Source organism: Lynx canadensis, chromosome D1 (genome assembly GCF_007474595.2).
Source record: "Lynx canadensis isolate LIC74 chromosome D1, mLynCan4.pri.v2, whole genome shotgun sequence".
Lineage (NCBI taxonomy): Eukaryota > Metazoa > Chordata > Mammalia > Carnivora > Felidae > Lynx > Lynx canadensis.
This window is the reverse complement of record NC_044312.2, coordinates 579481-598469: the sequence shown is the minus strand read 5'-3', so window position 1 is coordinate 598469 and position 18989 is coordinate 579481. Positions and strand designations below refer to the sequence as shown.

The 18989-nt window shown below is 40.5% G+C and overlaps 1 protein-coding gene across 4 annotated transcripts in view; it reads right to left on the bottom strand.

Annotated features, from left to right (window-relative positions):
• CEP126 (centrosomal protein 126) overlaps positions 1–18989 on the bottom strand; it is a 102742-nt gene that overhangs the window by 47150 nt on the left and 36603 nt on the right. For 3 of the 4 annotated variants that reach the window (XM_030333242.1, XM_030333243.1, XM_030333244.1), the window contains exons 1-2: positions 3137–3416; positions 1774–1972 (exon numbers count right to left, since the gene is read on the bottom strand). In XM_030333242.1, coding sequence (XP_030189102.1) covers positions 1774–1881 — 108 coding nt within the window. In that variant the 5' untranslated portion in view covers positions 1882–1972; positions 3137–3416. Of the gene's footprint in view, positions 1–1773; positions 1973–3136; positions 3417–12845; positions 12958–18989 lie in introns of those variants that run through there. The other variant, XM_030333245.1, reaches the window with a different exon arrangement.

Here is an 18989-nt window from a genome sequence, read left to right as displayed (position 1 = left end):
AAGTTTTCTGTTCTTTCTCAGAACTTTAAAAATGCTTTGCTGCCTTCTGTCCTGCAGTTAATGTGGTCTGTCTTGCCTTTGTTCACCCACATGTGTAGGTGGATCTTTTTCTCTCTCTAGGTAAATTTTTCAAAATAATTTTTTAAATGGGTACAGTTGACACACACAATGCTACATTAGTTTCAGGTGTACAACACAGTCCACAAATCTGTATGTGATGCCGTGCTCAGCACCAGTGTGGCCGCCCCAGTCCCCAGACAAAGCTATCACACCACTGACTACATTCCCTGTGTTGTGTAGCTGCACTGAATGTTGATGCGCCTTTGCAGGGTGTGTGTGAGTGTGTACACGTGTGCATACTTCTCCTTTGGGGAGGTTGCTGAGCTATTTGGATCTGAGAATTTACAGTTTTGCCAACTTTGAGACATTTTCAGCCATTATTTCTTTTAATACTCTGGGATTTTAATTAAATGTATGTTAGACTGCTTGATGTCATCTCAAGATTCTGTTCATTTTTTTCCCGTCTTTTTTCTTACAATGCTTCGATATGGATCATTTCTACTGCCATGTATTCAAGGCCACTGATTTTTTTTTTTTTTTTTGTCTGTAATGCTTGCACTGTTAAGTCCACCCAGTGAAATTTTCATTTCAAATATTTTTCAGATCTAGAAGGTCTATTTGGTTCTTTAAAAAATATCTTTTTCCAACAGAATCATTTTTACTTTAATTCCCTAAAAATATTTACAAAAACGGTTTTAAATTCCCTGCCTGTTAATCTTTCATCTCTGCCCTCTGTGTAACTGATTATATTGACTAATTTCTCTCCTGAAATTTTTTTTTTTTTTTTTTTACGTGTCTGGTAAGTTTTGATGGAATATTGGACATCATGGACCTTATGTTGTCTGACTAGATTTTAGTCTTTAAGAGACAAAGAGTGGGTTAGCTGTGGATTTTTTTGAGGCTCGTCCAGAGAATATGTCCAGGTAAAAAGCCTAAGTGAGTATAGGGTTCCTCTCATTTGTTCACCTGTTTTTGAGATCACAGCTGATAGTGCCTGTTGGCTAATGTCTAGACACAGCTGTTTCAGATACTTTATTCAGAATTATGGTTGTTTACAGCAGGAAGGCATTTCATCGTAGCCAGAAGTCTCCTGCTTTGCTATTTTTTAGCTTTGTCACAATTGGTTAGTTATTGGATAAATCAGGCCAAGGTTATGAATTTAATCTTGATACCAGCCTATTAAGAATCTCATAAAGGTGTGTAGTTACTCATGAAAAATAAAGTGCGCAAACATTTCAAGAAAATGAGCTGAAACTCATACTCATTTGTGGGGAAAGAAAACAAAGTGAATGCCTGACCAGAGAGCTAGAACAGAAATGCCATTTCTAGCTAATTGCGACATATTTTCATTAAGAACCTAATGTCCACATGTATTATAAATTTTAAGGATGCTTTTTATAATCCAGTGTCTAACAATGATACTTATGTTACATTTTACTTAAAATAGCTTTCATTTTTGATCAGAAAATAACATTCATAAAGCATATTTTTCCAAATATGAGAGACGGCAAAAGAATAGAGAAAGCAGAGTGAAAAGTGAGCAAAAGGTAGAAAAATCTAAAAAATTATTTCTGTAGTATCTGTGATGAATTTGTGTTGATTCATCCACGTGCTACCCTTGGTGAATGGCATACTTTTCTTTAGTGTAGAATATGCAGAGATGGGACAGAATTATTACTAGATATTAAAATATTAACATTTATAGTTTCATACTTGCAAACTGCTTAGATGCTGATCTTCTAGGAGTTTCTGAGTTTCTTCCAGTTTAAGCTGGAACGCATCTTTGTTAGTAGCCAAGTTTGCCCTGTTGTTTTCCTTCATTTCTTTATCACAATTGATTTTGGATAAGAGATGTTTCTGATGCTTGTGACCATTTTTTGACAATGATGAAGGCAAGGCATTATCTATAGCTCTGTGAACCATACACAAAAAATATTTAGTACATTTAAATAAAGTTAGTTTCTCTCTCTATATAAATGACACATTTATGTTTGGGGTGTGTGTGTGTGTGTGTGTGTGTGTGTGTGTGTGTGTGTGTGTGTGTTCAGATAATCACATGTAAGGATACTGGAAGGGGAATTTAAGGCAGTCAACAGAATAAAATGGGTGTGGGATTATAGTGCCAATAAAGTACTCCACCTTGACGTGGGAATACCCCATTATTCACGGCTTTGATTATTAAATGCTATTCCTCTATTGTTCGGGATAGAGGTAGAAGGAATTCCTATAGATATGTAGAGTCAGTCCTTAGTTCTTTAAGAGCATTCCTATCTGGATAAGAATATGCTGTATTACCCTTAGTTCTGAGTCGATGTGATAGCTGGTAGGTATTCCTATAACCCAAATAAAGTTGGTTGAGGATTCAAGCAGACAGAAAATATGAAAATTGCCTGTCAGGGGAGGCAGGAATTTCCATCCTACTTTACTAGGCTTGGGAGCCTGGGTCTTACTTAAGGGAGGACAGTATACACACTTGTTTACAAATGTAAACATGGTTTTCACGCCACAGAAAGGGTATCTTTAGTACAGGGTCTACTTCTAGTGTGTGAGTGCACCCACAAATTATTAGTGGGTGACATCACCTTCTATGAAAATTCTGCATCTTCTGGAAACTTACAGCATGTTCGATTTCAGCACATGCACACAGTGAAAAGCAAAGAACAAAGGAGCAGTGTTTCAGGGGGATGGGGAGGAAGTATATCAAAGAGCTGACTGCTGCTGCATTATAGCCAGTGGAATGGACCCCAAGGGCTTTATTCCCAATTCACTTGCATTATTCCCCATTGAGTGAGGATAAAAATGTTTGGAGGACACACGGCCACATGTACCATATACCTATCTCCAATACGCATATATGTCTTTATTTGGACAAATGGAATAGTCAGGGCCTAGATTCCTGACTACCCTCTTGTGACCACAGGGAGGGTATTTAATGCAAGCCCCTGAGCACTGGGAGTATGTTTCCCTCTCTTCCTTGTAGGCTTCCTACTCTTACAGATTCCTTCCCCTTCAGTCACCCTTCCCAAACAGAATGTTGCTAAATCTACAAAATATCTGATAAACTCAATTTATTTACCTTTAAAGTTGACGTCTCTCAACTTTTTCTTCTCTATTTCTTTCTTCTCTATTCCACTTGCTTCTCTTCTCTTCTCTACTTTCTTCCCCCAGGGAGGAGGGTTGAGGGGATGAGCAGGAATAAAAGGAGATGGAGAGGCAGGAAGAGAGGGAGAGTAAAGCACGGGGGGAAAGGAGGAAGAAACAGGACAGGCTGGAAAGGGAAAATTTAAACATGTTGGAGGCAAATATGGTGAGGGAGCTGAATGCAGAGGTGAAGAAAAAAGAGGGGTGGATGAAGGGGGTAAGGATGGAGAAGTGGGAGGGGAGAGGAAGGGAGAGGACAGAATGGATGGAGAGGATGTGGAAGTGGAAGGTGATGGAGACAAAGAGGAGCAGGGAGAGTGACAGGGAGGCAGATGGCAGGGGACTGAGGCCAGAGGATGGTCTACAAAGGCCTGGGACAGATCTGACAACGTTGTGGTTTGTGGAACAGACCGCTGGGCTGACCGGAAAGGATCTAAGATAGTGGGATGTGCAGGCACCAGACTGGTATCAGGGAGAGTGGGGGCTGGCTGATGAGGGAGGTGACTGGGTAAACAGGAAGGCTTCAAAGCAGGGAGAGCTTCCATGGGGACTGGGGATACAACCAGTCGAGCTGGAAGGGAACGGCGAACAAGGGCAGGCATTAGAGTGGCTGGAGTACAAAGCTGTGGGGGGCAATGTCTGGGTCTGAAAGTTTTGTAGAATAACTGGCCCTGTGAGTCAGGATCAGGGATGACCACAGAACTTCGGGGTGGGTGGGGCACACGGTCAGGTTGGCCAGAAGGCATCGGGGCTGGTAGACGGGGGAAGCTGCTAGAAAAGCTGGTGGTTACTGGGGCTGGGGGGTGAGGAAGATACGTGACCGGGGAGGACAGTATTGGGGCTGGTAAAAAGGTCTTTGGAGGAACAGAGGGGACAGCCAGGCGGACAGGCAGGGCTTGGGGCGGGTGGGGGGTAGAAACAGTGGGACAGCTAGGGAGGATCTGGGAACGGTGGGATAGCAGTGGGGCCCGCACAGGAGACAGCTGAACAGGTAAGCAGGGATAAGGTGTGGGAACAGCTGGACAGGCAGGAATGGATCTGCACAGGTGGAAAAGCATTTGGACAGGCAGGTAGAGAGACAGCCTCATTAAGATGTTTTTTGTTGTTGACGTTCATTAGGCTGTCTCTAGGCTCTTGATTCGTATCATATTTTGGTCCTGAGGGCCCATGCATGACACTCTTCTCATCACCCAGCGCCCTCGCACATGTGGGGAGAGCTGTGTGTAGTTTATTCACGACCCCTTTTCTCTTTCCTCGAAAGAGTACTTTCACCCCTTGGAGGCCTGACAGTCAACTGGATCATGAACATGGGCTAGAAAAATCTGATTTACATTACTGGTATGGAAGGAAAACAGAGGTCCAGTGGACCACGGCTGGGCTGTGGCCAGATTTCTCAGGGTTGCATGTGGCTCAGGATCACCTGTCTCACCACAAATACATGGATATTGGAGATAGATATCTAACATCATCATTTTAAAGTATAAAACTTTAATTTGGGGGAAATACAGCTTCTTTTACCTTATATCTACCAGAAGGGTGAAGTAAGTTATCCTTGTGATAAAGATTTGCTCATGATGGAAGGCTGATTACTTGTATTTTTAATGTTAGTGCCTTATTAATATTCTTATATCTCATTACTTCCTGAGCAACTTCTATTTTCATATGGATTTATTTCTCTGATTGTTCTTGATGCTTCAGCATTGAATGCCCTCCAGTTTTTCATACAATTTTTTCCCTTTAGATTATCACATTACCAACATCCTACTGATATTATCTGCCACTAATATTTTCCACATTAGAACAATTGTGTTTGAGTACCAATAGAATCAATTTCCTTGGATGCTCCCTACTTCTTGGCATTACTTTATTCCTTAACACATTTTAGGTTTATATTCCACATGCAATGTATTTTTGATGTGACAATATTTGTAGCTTAATCATATTTTCAATAAATAGTACAAATAAGTATTTCTATTAATACCTGATCCTCAATATTCTGATATTTCATATTTGTATAGCACTTTATAATTTACAAAACATTTTCATACATATTATTTAATACCGTTATCTGTGGAGAAAAATTCACCTTTTTAATAAGTAAGCCATAGTGCTCTCTCTGTAAATTTGTTATATACAAATTATAAAATTTCTCTGTATACATTTGTTGTTTTCTAAATACGTAACATTTATGTGTGTGTGTGAGTGCATATATATATATATATATATATATACGTATATATATATGTATGTATATATACATACATGGGTATAGATGTCATGAAGTCATGGTCAAAAGAATATATTACAATAGCATATGAAAATGATATACTCTAGTTTAGAATGGAGAGCACGTCTCATAAAACAACGATGATGTGTGCTATTTAATGGTCCTAGCCCAGATTGGGTGTAGTGCTAGCTACGTTTGCTACAGGGAAATCAAAGTTATTCTGATACTTCATCTCTTCTAAGACTCTAAAGAACTGTACACTGTTGGGCAAAAAAGGTCTAGCCTTTCATTTCTAGTACTAAAGAGCCTTTTTTATTGAAAATATCTGATATCACAAAGGATAACAACTGATACGTGGAAAGAGAAAGCTGTGAGTAAGGAAAACCTGTATACAAAAATGCGTATTACTTTTATACTAAACAATTGGGATTTTTTATTACTCTAAATTCCTCCCGGACCCTAAAAGCTCCTGTAAATGTCTGTCATCTTCCCCTTCCTGCCGAGTACTCTGAAAGTCTATTGCTGTCCCTGCCTCGACTCCCACTTGTCCCTCAGCCACTGCCAGCTGGCCTCCACCTCCGCTGCTCGGGGCCCAGCTCTCGCTCGTGATTGACGAACTGACCGAATAGCTGCAAACACGGACACTTCCTGACTGGAATCCCCTGGTCTTCATGCCATTGCTCTCCTGGTTATTTCCCTACGTCCCCGGGTGTTCCTTCTCACGTTCCCTCTTGAGCTCCTCTCTTTGCTTGTCCTTTATACGCTGGATTATTTTATAGTAAACTTTAAAGAATTTATTTCAACTTCATTTACTTATATTTCTTGGAATGGGAATATGTATATTATTCACCAATAAATGCTTACTGCTTTAAATTTACAATTACCTTATTTGCAGAAACTTAAAAATTATTCCAATTAAATGAAAAAAAAGTACAAAAAAATTTCTTTTGCATTTTTACAGCAGCCAAAACTTGTAACCAAAACTTGTCAGCGGTTGTTTCCTAAGCTTAAAGCATTCTGACTTCATATTTTGATTATCAACAGCGGGGGAAGAAAGACCATAGCTTTTACACTGCACCTAGCACAGTCTCCCTTCTGGGCACTCACAGCTTGATCCTGGATTATTATTTTACTGTTCAAACACAGCCAATTGCTCAAACTTTCAAGAAAGTTTAGGCGCACCTGGGTGGCTCAGTCCATTAAGCGTCCCACTCCTGAGTTCAGCTCAGGTCATATTCTCATGGCTCGCAAGATCGAGCCACAAGGTGGGCTCTGTGCTGACTGTGGAGCCTGCTTACGATTCTCTCTGTCCCTCCCCTGCTCGCTCTCACTCTCTTTTTCTACCCAGAAAAAAAAAATTTTTTTAAATAAATAAAGTTTAAAAGGACTTTTGGTACATATTACTGGTAATGCTTGCTAAGATTTAAGAACCCCCAAAATGGGAATCAGAAAATGACCCACAATTTAAAAAAATACCCTAACTGACTGACTAATACACAGTGCAATCTGGTGTTCAATATCAATAGTGTTTTTGAATTAGATGGTATTTTTCACAAACCACCTCATTAAGTATCTGGTAAACACTTTGCCATTACAGTAAGTGTTGGGAGAATAAGTTCCAAAGAGAATTAATCTGATTTGCTTAACCTAACACTGCAAGACAAAATCGCCAGCATAACCAAGACTAGGAACGTATGCTGTGGGTCTGCACGCCCTTAGGGATGCTCATCTAGACTGGTACTTTGCTTCTAAAATCCAGAGAATGGCTAAACACTGAAATGGACTCTTGCTTTAAAAGCGATCTGTTGGGGTGCCAGGGAGGCTCAGTCTGTTAAGGGTCTGACTTTGGCTCAGGTCATGATCTCGCAGTCAGTGAGTTTGAGCCCCGCGTCGGGCTCTGTGCTGAAAGCTTGGAGCTAGAACTTGCTTCAGACTCTGTGTCTCCCTCTCTCTCTGCCCCTCCCCCGCTCATGCTCTGTCTCTCTCAAAATAATAAACATAAAAAAAAAATGATTTGTTAAATGTGTTTGTAAAACTAAAAAAACTTTCCAAAAGGTCAAAAGAGATACAATTATTTTATCTCCTTACGCCAGGTAATTCTGTTAAAAAGATACAGTCTGAACTCTAATTTTAATTTATAAAGTTTTGATGTAAAAGCTAATGTATTGAAATCCAGTAAAGTTCTGAAACTTCATTTAAATTAAAAAAACAACTATGCATTTTGGTGAGTTTTTACAAGCTGTACTCTTGACAGAAAGAATCACTTTTTTTTTTATCTTGCTGGGATTTTTGAGAGTCGCATGACCCACTTCCTTGCTTCTCCGTCCCCACCCTGCGTACAATCCAGAGGACTGTTGGATACACCACAGCTAGCTGACATCAAGCTACAGCTCTGGGTTTCCCTGAGTGTGGTAACTCGTGTACCTGGACACGTGTCTCACATGGACCTCGGCGGCATCGCTGCTCTGGAGCCATCGCCAGAAATACTGGTTCCTGTTTGGAAGATGGGGTTTCTGCCAGGGTGGCTCTATACCCACCCACTGGGACCTTGTTTCCTTACAGCTGAGATGTCACTTGAGGGGCGAGGGGCATAGCAAAGACTGACCGCTTTGTGCTGAGCCACGAGGACTCCTCCTATTGAAATAGAATCTTGTCCGTTGCCATGAAGTGTGCTCTGTCCTCTAAGTGAAGCCAAACCCGGCTTGCTGTAGCTGTGGGAGTCCGATGGCCTAGCTGAACTCACGAGCCACGTCTTTAATTCCATCCATTTGTTGGCAACGATCACATCTATATTTGTGGCTGAGATTTCTAACCATGAGAAACTGGCTCGGGAATATCCTACATGGGTCCCGACAGTTTGCTATCCTCTTGCCAGTTGCTCTGTCCCTTAAGCCTCTCCTTCCTTAACAATCCTTTTGATAAACGGTGTCACTACCTCGTAACTGACCAATCTCTATCCCTTTCACTCCTCCTGAACCCCTGGTTCCAGTTCGATTCCACCTCCTAAACAGCTCTCACGAGGTCTTCATTTGCACTAAGTATCACTTGACCTGATTTTCCCACCGTTAGCCTTACCCTACTTTTGTCCATTCTGACAGTCATTCTGAAGTATACGCGTGGAATGTTTCATTCAGTAATTGTTTTTAGGACAGACTCTTTAACAAGGCCCTTGATGAGTTAACTTGTGGCTTCCTTTCAGCCAGCCTATCTGCCCCAACTCCTCTCTGTGCGCACACCAGATGGGCCGAACTGCGCTCAGTCCCGTAACACAACATGCTCTTTCATGGCATCATGCCCTTCCGCACACGACTTGTTCCCTCGTCTGTGGTTCCCTCCCAGTGTTTGCCTTTCCTGAATACCCTCCTCGTCAATTAAGCTTCAGATCAAGCTCATACTCTCTGAGGAGTGTTCACGTCTCTCCACTCCAAGTATTTACTGAACGCCTCCAACATGCCCAGCACTGAGCCAGGAACACCACCGGCACAGCACCTGCACGTGTGACATCTAGCCTTTATCACATCCGGTTGGGGAGACACTAGTACATGTAACAAGCAACAATATACATAATCATGACTTTCAAATGTATTTCTATAGCTTGATCTCTCATTTCATCTTAGGTCAAATTGTTTTTATACATTTCTACTTGGATATTTATCCCCTCAATTCAGAAGCCTCAAATGAAATTTATTTACTTATTTAAAAAATTTTAAAAAAATGTTTATTTTTGACAGACAGAGTACAACTGGGTGAAGGGCAGAGAAAGGGAGGGAGATGGAATCCAAAGCAGGATACAGGTTCTGAGCTGTCAGCACAGAGCCCGACGTGGGGCTTGAACTCACGAACCGCAAGATCGTGACCTGAACTTAAGTCGGAGGCTTAACCGACTGAGCCATGCAGGCGCCCCTAGAAGCCTCAAATGAAATTCAGCAATATCTCACCAAACCAGTACTGTTTCATTTTGTTTCTTTTTAAAGTCACCAAATTACCTCAAAATTTCGGTTCCTTTTGATTTCGTTTTTTTCATTTTCTTTATTCCCTCATACACCAAACTCATAATCTAATTTCTATAATCTATTTCTATGAAACGTCTTTTCCTTCTTTCTTTTCAACTTTCTTTTAACATAAGTCCTTTTAAATTCATGGCTGTGCCTCCTGATTTTCCTGCCACTAATCACTCTGTGCTCCAATTTGTATATGTCTAGTCGATCAACATTCTTAAACTCTTATTTCTTTATGTCACTTCTCTGTTTTGTGAAAAGGCATTTTCATTTCTTCTTCTCTCATCCTTTCCTTCTAATCACTCAAAATATTTATATTCTTTAACAGATCTATCATTTCCTCGCTATACAAAATTGTACTAGTCCAGCATTGGCAGTGACGACCTCTCCTTGGGATCATCCCATTAATTTCGTCTTGTGCCCTTGGCCTTCAATGTCTCTCCATCCTTTTCATTCTCCAACACTCATACCAGTTATCTTTCTAAAACAACAGAGGATGAGATCACTCCCTGATCGATCACCTGCATGGGTTCTCTACTAGTTATAGAACAAACTTCAAACTTCCTAGCCAGAAATAAAAACACTTCACATTCAATTTCAGTCCATTTTCTGGACCATCTCCTGTCCTTCCAGCAACACGCCCTACAGTCCCGTCTTTCTGAGCGAGTCCTATTTCCTCCTACCACACTGCAGGCCTGAACAGGCCTACACTCGGCCTCTGCTTCTTCATGAGACAACGTGCACCCATCCTTTAGGACTTCTTTCCAACTTCACGATTCATACGTTGCCCTTGGCTAATATTCCCGTTACAGCTCCCCTTACACAGTGTTACGTGTGTGTTCTAACGTAACTGCAAACCTTTCCCGAGAGGAGAACCACATCTCACTCATAGTGTAACCCATGCTAATCCTCGTCCAGCCCAAACTAGGTACGTAAGATGCTCCACATGCTTGCCCTCCTCTGTCTTTCTAGACCACGTTCTGTTACTCATCAGTCTGTGGGACCTGACTGGGCCCTACATCTTTTCTGGCTATCTTTCTATCACTCTTTTCCTTTTGAAGACAAACTACGCTTCTTATCTTTACTTTCTTGCTCTCCGTGTCTTTTCAACTTCTAGTAATCTCTTTCCTGTGCCTATCACTTCATTGAAACTACTCTGACAGAGTCACCACTGTGACTTTTTTATTGTGAAATATAGTAGACGCACTGCTTCTTTTTTAAATTTTTTTTTAACGTTTTTTATTTATTTTTGAGACAGGGAGCGACAGAGCATGAACAGGGGAGGGTCAGAGAGAGGGAGACACAGAATCCGAAGCAGGCTCCAGGCTCTGAGCTGTCAGCACAGAGCCCGACGCGGGGCTCGAACTCACGGACCGTGAGATCATGACCGGAGCCGAAGTCGGACGCTCAACCGACTGAGCCACCCAGGCGCCCCTAGACACACTGCTTCTATAGTGGACACTGTCTTTTCCCCTCCAGATTCACTTTCTGGGCTTCTCCACTTCTCTCTGCTTGGCAGATACTAAATGATCCTTTGCCTTCTGATTTATGGCTCAGTTTGGTTGATGGGAGGCACAAGAGACAGGACGACAGAGGGAAGAGGCGCTTGAGAACTGTCCTTTTAGCCTGCCCTCTGCCCTCTGCCCTCGGCAATGCTCCCCTACCCGGGACCACGGGCTGGCTAGCAGCCCTCTTCCACAGCAGCTGCAGAGCTTCCGGTTCAGCTCCGAGGTGGTCACGGTCATGCTGATTCTATTCTCAGTACCTGGGGCACTTCATCATTCTTTGTTGGCTTTGCACTTCCTTTATCCACCTCTTTTCTGTCACCCCTTTTTTACGTGCCACCTGTTTCATGTCAGGGTAACAAGTTTTTATGTCACTAACTCCCTGGAAGCCATTTGAACTCTACTAACTACTTTTTTTTCCAGGAAACTCCACACTTCTTTAGTTTGCATGATCCCACCCTGTCCCGTCCTACGTCAACCTTCTGTTCCTATTTGTGGGCCTGTTCTCTACATCCTTAAATGTTGCTATTCTTCAGGGCTCTGCCCTACACCTGCCATCGTGGTACGCACTCTCCATGGCTGCGTCTCATCCATGAGCTGTGTTGAATCAACTTAAGCCTGTATCTTTCTCTCGAGCTATGAACTCATATAATTTCAATGACATATATTGGAATAGCCTCCTGTTTTGTCCTCTTCTAATCCATTATCCACATGTGTAGATTGGAATGATAAATGATAAAAGAGAAAAGCTGATCTTACCCCCCTTCTACTTAAGATCCTTCACTGACTCGTCTCAAACTCTCAGGATAAAGTGTGCACTCCTTAGCGCACAGACGCATTTACCCCTCCAATCTCCTGCCTGGACAGGCTACTGGGATTCTGTGCTCTGGCATTCCACGTGCTCTCCTTCCCAGAGCACATCACTCCTTCTACCACTCTTGTCCTGCACACACACTCATCCCTCTCTGTCTGGAGTACCAGGGCTCACTCATTTCATAATTAATCCCTAGTCTCTTCAAAGCTTTGTTGAAGAATCTTCTATTCCATGAGGTCTTTCCTCAACTACAATGAAGACTGAGAAAATGAATTGTTCTTAGCTCTGATCAAGGGAACTACTGGCCACAGATATTCTAAAAATGGAAGTACTTTAGTAAATAGCATTATGTACAGGCAAAATATAAACATTAATTAATGTCTCCATTGTAAATGTCTTTATATAAATAAATATTACATATTATTATCATTACTCTTGGGGTACTAGTCTATACTTTTTGAAGTATTACACTTCTCTCCTAGATTGTACACTAGGAATTGTATTTTACCACGTTCTTCGTCCCCATATCCCCTTTACAAAGCCTGACTAATGTTATGCAAGTGGTAGCTTTAATAAACATTTATAATAAATAAATGGAGACATAAAAGATGTCACAGGGCACTGTGTGATGGTTGATCGACTCTATTGCTTCTAATAATTCATTTAAGCTCCTGGAGAGGAACCACAAGCCATTACCTTTTTCAAGACACCCAGAAAAGATTCTCCATGAGGAAACACCCATTTTTCCCATACAGTTACTCCTTTTATCTAAAAATATATCACTACAATTCAACACTATTTTTTCCTTGCAGTGAAGATAAATAATGAACATCAATATTTTAAAATGGTTTGAATGATAGTTTCCATAGAAATTTATTCAACATAGGCAGCACTGTAATACCAAAGACAATAAATTAGAATTTTGCCTTATTCTGGAAGCAATTTATATTCTACTCTACCTTAATTTAATCTGTGAAAATAAAACATTAAACTCTACAAGGGTGAGGAGTAACTGATGAAATGGCCTACAAACTCAGTAATAGAAAGCTATTTAATTATTACATATTAATAATTATACATAATAATAATAGATTACTTACCTCCAATTTACTGTTGGTCTATGGGAAGAGGGAAGGTTTACTTCTGATTTTAAGTTGGATTCCTGAATTTGTTTGAGGGCTTCTTCCAAAGGAGGAACTGGTTTTTGAAAAGCTAAGAGAATAAAGAAAAATCAAATAGTATAGAATCACTTCATCTTCTATTCTAACTGGTCAATAATAAATACTACTTTTTATTTATTTATTTATTTATTTATTTATTTATTTATTTATTTAAGCAACTCTTTCTTTTATTTTTTATTTATTTTTTTTAACGTTTTTATTTATTTTTGAGACAGAGAGAGACAGAGCATGAACGGGGGAGGGTCAGAGAGAGGGAGACACAGAATCTGAAACAGGCTCCAGGCTCTGAGCTGTCAGCACGGAGCCCAACGCGGGGCTCGAACTCACGAACTGTGAGATCATGACCTGAGCTGAAGCCGGCCGCTCAACCGACTGAGTCACCCAGGCGCCCCAATAAATACTTTAAAACTTTTGAAAAAAGAAAATATTTTTTAGAATAGTTTAAATATTTTAAATTTAGATATTTAATTACCCAAAGAGAAACTGTGACCTCAAAATTCACGTCACCAATTTTAAGAATATTTATCTGGAAAAAAAACTGAGAAATGTTCAGGCCCTTCATCCCGGCATGCAAACCACACTGTATTTGATCTCATGACTCCATAAATTTCTGACAAAATTTATTAATATTCTTATGAAGAAAAAGGGAAGGTATAAAAACACCAGCTGATGTTTACTGAGCACTTACCATTACAGACATTATTTTTGAGCATGTTGTAACAAATGTAATCCTCACTACAGCCTGTGAGGCAGTATGCTCTTTGAATCTCCATTTTGCAATAGAGGAAACTGAGGCATAGAGAAGGTAAGTATCTTGTTCGAGGTCATAGACCATGTGGACGTTCGTTGACATGCTACACAGTACAACCTCTTACCCAACTCTACTTTGCGTGCGTAGTAGCCACTTTGCAAAGCCCTTTTGCTGGGCACGTTGGTCTCAACGTACTCAACCTCTCCTACTTCTCGAAATACCCTTTCACTTATGTGGTCAAGTTGAAACTCAGCTGTCTTAAATGGAAACTCACCTGCTTAAATGGAGGCATTATTTTGCATTATTTTGCATCACATACTACAGAAAACTCAAGGCCTGGAGGTAGGGTAGCTGACTTTCTAGCTCTCTACAGACACCTCCAAACTGTCTTTCCTCCTTCTCCTTTAAAAATCCTGTATGTTTTCAGGCTTTTTCATTATTGCAATCTTTGTTATTTACCTTAAAATTCTAAAGCAAAGCCAGTACATTATTATGTATGCTTTAGTTCAGACGGAACTCTAGAGACAGTCCATTTCCTTAATTAAGAGGTGATGGCATAATATTCTGATGAATACAGCTGTATGACAGGGCTTGCAGGATATTCCAATCATAAAGGACCAATCCTTTTGAGGCAGATATTGTCAAGTGTTATATATCAACTGGTTTTCTAATTGGTATACTCAATGTCTAACATGGGTTTTTGTTGGTGAAAAGAACAGCCTGGTGAATATCTTGTTGAATGTTAAAAATGGGATTTCTTTGTTGAAATTAAAGGTATTCAAGACAAGTGCATTTTCATAAATATATTTTAATCACTCCCTACCTTTACATGAACAGGGAATAAGAATGCAGGGAGGTCTATATCCTTTACCCTATCGGTGATCTCTGAGTCTTGATGTCTACTCAGCCTTGTGTCTGACCGTTAATACAGGAACATTTCTCAATGTCCAATGCCAGATGGCACAGTTCTGTCTCTGGAATGTGGCTGTGTGTATCTCGGCAGACCTCTCATAGAAGCTATAGTTAGAGTACCTACAAGGACAGAAAGCTGGGACTTTATTCAGCTCACTGAACAAGCTGTATGAATGTTCTGTGTCTAGTCATACAAGATTAGAGTCTGAGACTTGCTTTTATTAACCTTCACCACTTGATGCCTATCAAAGAGAGCCTAAACACTAATTTTAATGCTAATTCAGGTCAACAAAGACATTACATCGAAGAGACAGATGTACCTGTATGTTCACCCCAGCATTATTTACAACAGCCAGGAAATGGGAGCAACCTGTGTCCACTGATAGATGAATGGATAAAGAAGATATGGTATACTGGGGCTCCCGAGTGGCTCAGTTGGTTAAATGTCCGACTTCGGCTCAGGTCATGATCTTACAGTTCGGTGAGTTTGAGTCCCGCACTGGGCTCTGTGCTGACAGCTAGGAGTCTGGAGCCTGCTTCGGATTCTGTGTCTCCCTCTCTGTGCCCCTGCCCCATTCATGCTCTGTCTCTCAAAAATAAATAAATGTTAAAAAAAATTCAAGAAAAAAGAAGATGTGGTATATACACATTATGGAATATTATTTAGCCATCAAAAAAGAATGAAATCTTTCCATTTGAGACAATGTAATGGACCTAGAGAGCATTATGCTAAGCGAAATAAGTCAGACAGTGGACAAATACTGTATGATGTCACTTACATGTGGAATCTAAACAGAACAAACCAAGTGAACAAAACAAACAGACTCACAGAGAGAGGAAACAAACTGTTACTAGGGAGGGCAAAGGTTGAGGGGCTGGTGCAGTGTGAGATAGGTTGGGGGGTTGGATTAAGAGGTATAGACATCCAGTTGTAAAACAAGTAAGTCATGAGGATGTTATGTACAGCACAGGGAGAACAGTCAGTGACGCTGTTAGAATTTTGTGTGGTGACAGATGGAACTAGACTTATTGTCAGGATCATTTAATAACGTATAAAAATAAAGAATCACAATGATGCACGCCTGAAATGAAGAGGATATTACATGTCAGTTATACTTCAGAAAATGAAAACTACCTTAGATCAGTGTACGACCACCCATGACTGCTTCTTGTTGCTGTTAATCTAACGACTCCTGGTTACCACCCCTCATGCGCTGGGGATCCTGGAAGCCTGTTATTTTTCAAGTCTTACTGCAGACCACAGCTGCATTCCTTCACTTAGCCCAGGAGCTCTGGTTTTTCCAGTTCTTCTACCCTAATATGCTCACTCCAACGGTTTTCTGACCTCATTCAAACCCCCAGCCTGCTGCCCTTCTTTGTAGCACGGGGAAGAGCCGACCACCAGGCTTCCCGGTGAGCTTGCGGTTAGCCTTCAGGGTTTGGGAATAAAGTGAACTAACAGTCAATTAAGTAGTAGTCTTTCATAGCTTTGTTCTTGCTCTTCACTGATAGCACTGGCTTTTCTTAAAATTTTATTTTGACAGGGGTGCCTGGGTGGCTCAGTCGGTTAAGCGTCCGACTTCGGCTCAGGTCATGATCTCACGGTCCGTGAGTTCGAGCCCCGCATTGGGCTCTGTGCTGACTGCTCAGAGCCTGGAGCCTGTATCAGATTCTGTGTCTCCCTCTTTCTCTGACCCTCCCCCGTTCATGATCTGTCTCTCCCTGCCTCAAAAATAAATAAACGTTAAAATAAAGTTTATTTTGACATTTTGCATAGGTGACATATTCATACTCAGAAGTGAAAAATATACATGATACATTTGGAAGTCTTGCTCTCCTTGGTCACTTGTACATTCTTTCACTGTTTCTTTATGCAAATACAAGCAAATGTAAATACAGTAAAACTTTGGATTGCGGGGAACTTGTTCTGTGAGTGTTCCGCAAGATGACATTTCTCTAATAAATTTTAACTAGATAAATGAATGGCTTGCACTTGTTGCAACTCGTTGCAAGATTAAGGAGTGATGCCAAATGTCACATGATCAGAACTGAGCCAATGGTTCTTGAAATTCACTTTGGCATATGAGTGCTTTGGTTTATAAGCATGTGTCCGGAACAAATTATGCTCACAAACCAAGGTTTTACATATACATTTTAATTTTGACAATGACTTCTCAAAATCCATTTTTTGGTTTTTCTTGCTCTACCTACAGTATACACTGGTATGTGTTAAGATTCTATTTTAGGCCCTACCCTCAATCTATGGTCTATATCCTGTTGTTTAGTTTATCTTTCCCATGGCTTCATTTATCAACTATATATCCATTCATTAGTGACTCTTAAATATATACATCTCTATTCTGTATCTTGTTCTTAAGTTTCAGACCCACATTTCTAGTTGCTGATTTGATTTCTCCATTTGGACAAGCCAAAGGAGGCTCAAAAGCAATACATTTAAAACTTAATGATCATTCACACTTGTAACCTGATTCACCCATAACCCTGATTAATATGATCATCTATCAAAATCATTAATTCTGTAAAAATGTCTAAAAACGTGTGAGGCTCTCTGCAAAATCCTAGGGCACTGTTCTCCACCTGGACCCTTGGCACTTTCCATTGATTGTAACTGAAATCTACTGATTACATCTCCTGAATATATTACCACTTCCCTCCACATCCAGTACAGTGCTTTAATTTAGCAGCTGGACCTCTCTTGCCACAAATAACGAAATAGTCTCATACTAGTCTATCTACTTCAGTGTCTTTACTGGAACCCAACATCCATGTTGTAACTGTAATTATCTTTCTAACAAACAAATCTAATTATAGTAGAGACCCCAAGTTTCCCACCCAATATCCATTGTCCCTTTCTTCCTTGGCAACAGACCCTACATTAATAGTTAGAGGAGTAGCAATAGAGCCTTAAAATTTTTTTTTTTCATTTTTCAGTACCCCCTGCAAATGAAGTTGCCAATTATAAATTACACTAAGCAGACATATGGATATTTCTAGGAACATGATTTAACAGGAGCTCAGAGGTACAACCTTTTTTCCTTTACAATTCTTCCTTCTTCATGCCTACAACATGGCATGATGGCTGGAGCTTTCGCAGGTGCAATGTGACCATGAGGGTGAAGATATAAATCACAAACTAAGAATAGTTGAGCTGAGAGACAGAGGCATTAGAGTTCCCAGTGATACTGCACAGTCCCCAAACGAGCTGTGACTACCTACCTCAGGACTTCATATTATCAGAGGGAGAAATAAACCCCGCCATATTTAAGCTGTTATTATTTTTAATGGTGTTACCACCTGCCCTTACTCACTGTGACACACAGTAATGGCTTCATTTTCAATTAAAAACCTTTAAGTGGATTGCATTTTGGAGAAAGACAAAACTCCTAGCATGATATGCAAAGCTCTTTGGGTCCTGGTTCTAACTTAGTTTTTTAGACTTACATTCATTTTTCTTCACTTTTTCCCCACCCTATGCTTCAGGATACACCAAAATACATAATTTATTTGTGAAAGCTTTTCCTTCCACTGGGGATTAAAAAATTTTTTTCTCTATGCATGACAAAATGCTCATTCTTCAAGATTCAAATTAAGTCATTTTTTCAGGGATAATGTCCTTGATGTCCCTGTACAGCTGTAGTTTTCTTCCTTCTGTGTTCACACAGAGCTTCACATATTTTGTTACCACAGCAATCATCAGTGTATTTATTGACATTGTTTACATTATTCTCACCTCCAAAATAAGCTGTGAGATCTTTAATGGTAGAGTAGGACTAGATTTCTCTCTGTCTCAGACCAGGGCTAAGTACAATGTAGTACAACGTATGTTTGTTGAACATAAAGGTTCTGCCTGTCCTTTTCTTTTTTTTTTTTTTTTTTTTAAATATTTTTTTTTTTCAACGTTTATTTATTTTTGGGACAGAGAGAGACAGAGCATGAACGGGGGAGGGGCAGAGAGAGAGGGAGACACAGAATCGGAAGCAGGCTCCAGGCTCTGGGCCATCATCAGCCCAGAGCCCGACGCGTGGCTCGAACCCACGGACCGCGAGATCGTGACCTGGCTGAAGTCGGACGCTTAACCGACTGCGCCACCCAGGCGCCCCCTGCCTGTCCTTTTCTTTTTGAAGCTTTGACATTTTATTCTTCATTCTGTGTTGCTATTTAAGGTATAAAAAATGTAGATGTGATACCAAAGAATCAACCATACTCATATTTAGATTCTTAACAGCTTCTAGGTCTCAGATTGTTGGATTGTATCACTTTGTACACTTTATTTTTATTTAAATGTTTCTCAAACAGGAATTTGAACCAAAATGTGAATAAAATACCAGAATGAATGTGACACTAATTTACTGAACCTAAATGTTAAATTTTCTTTTTAC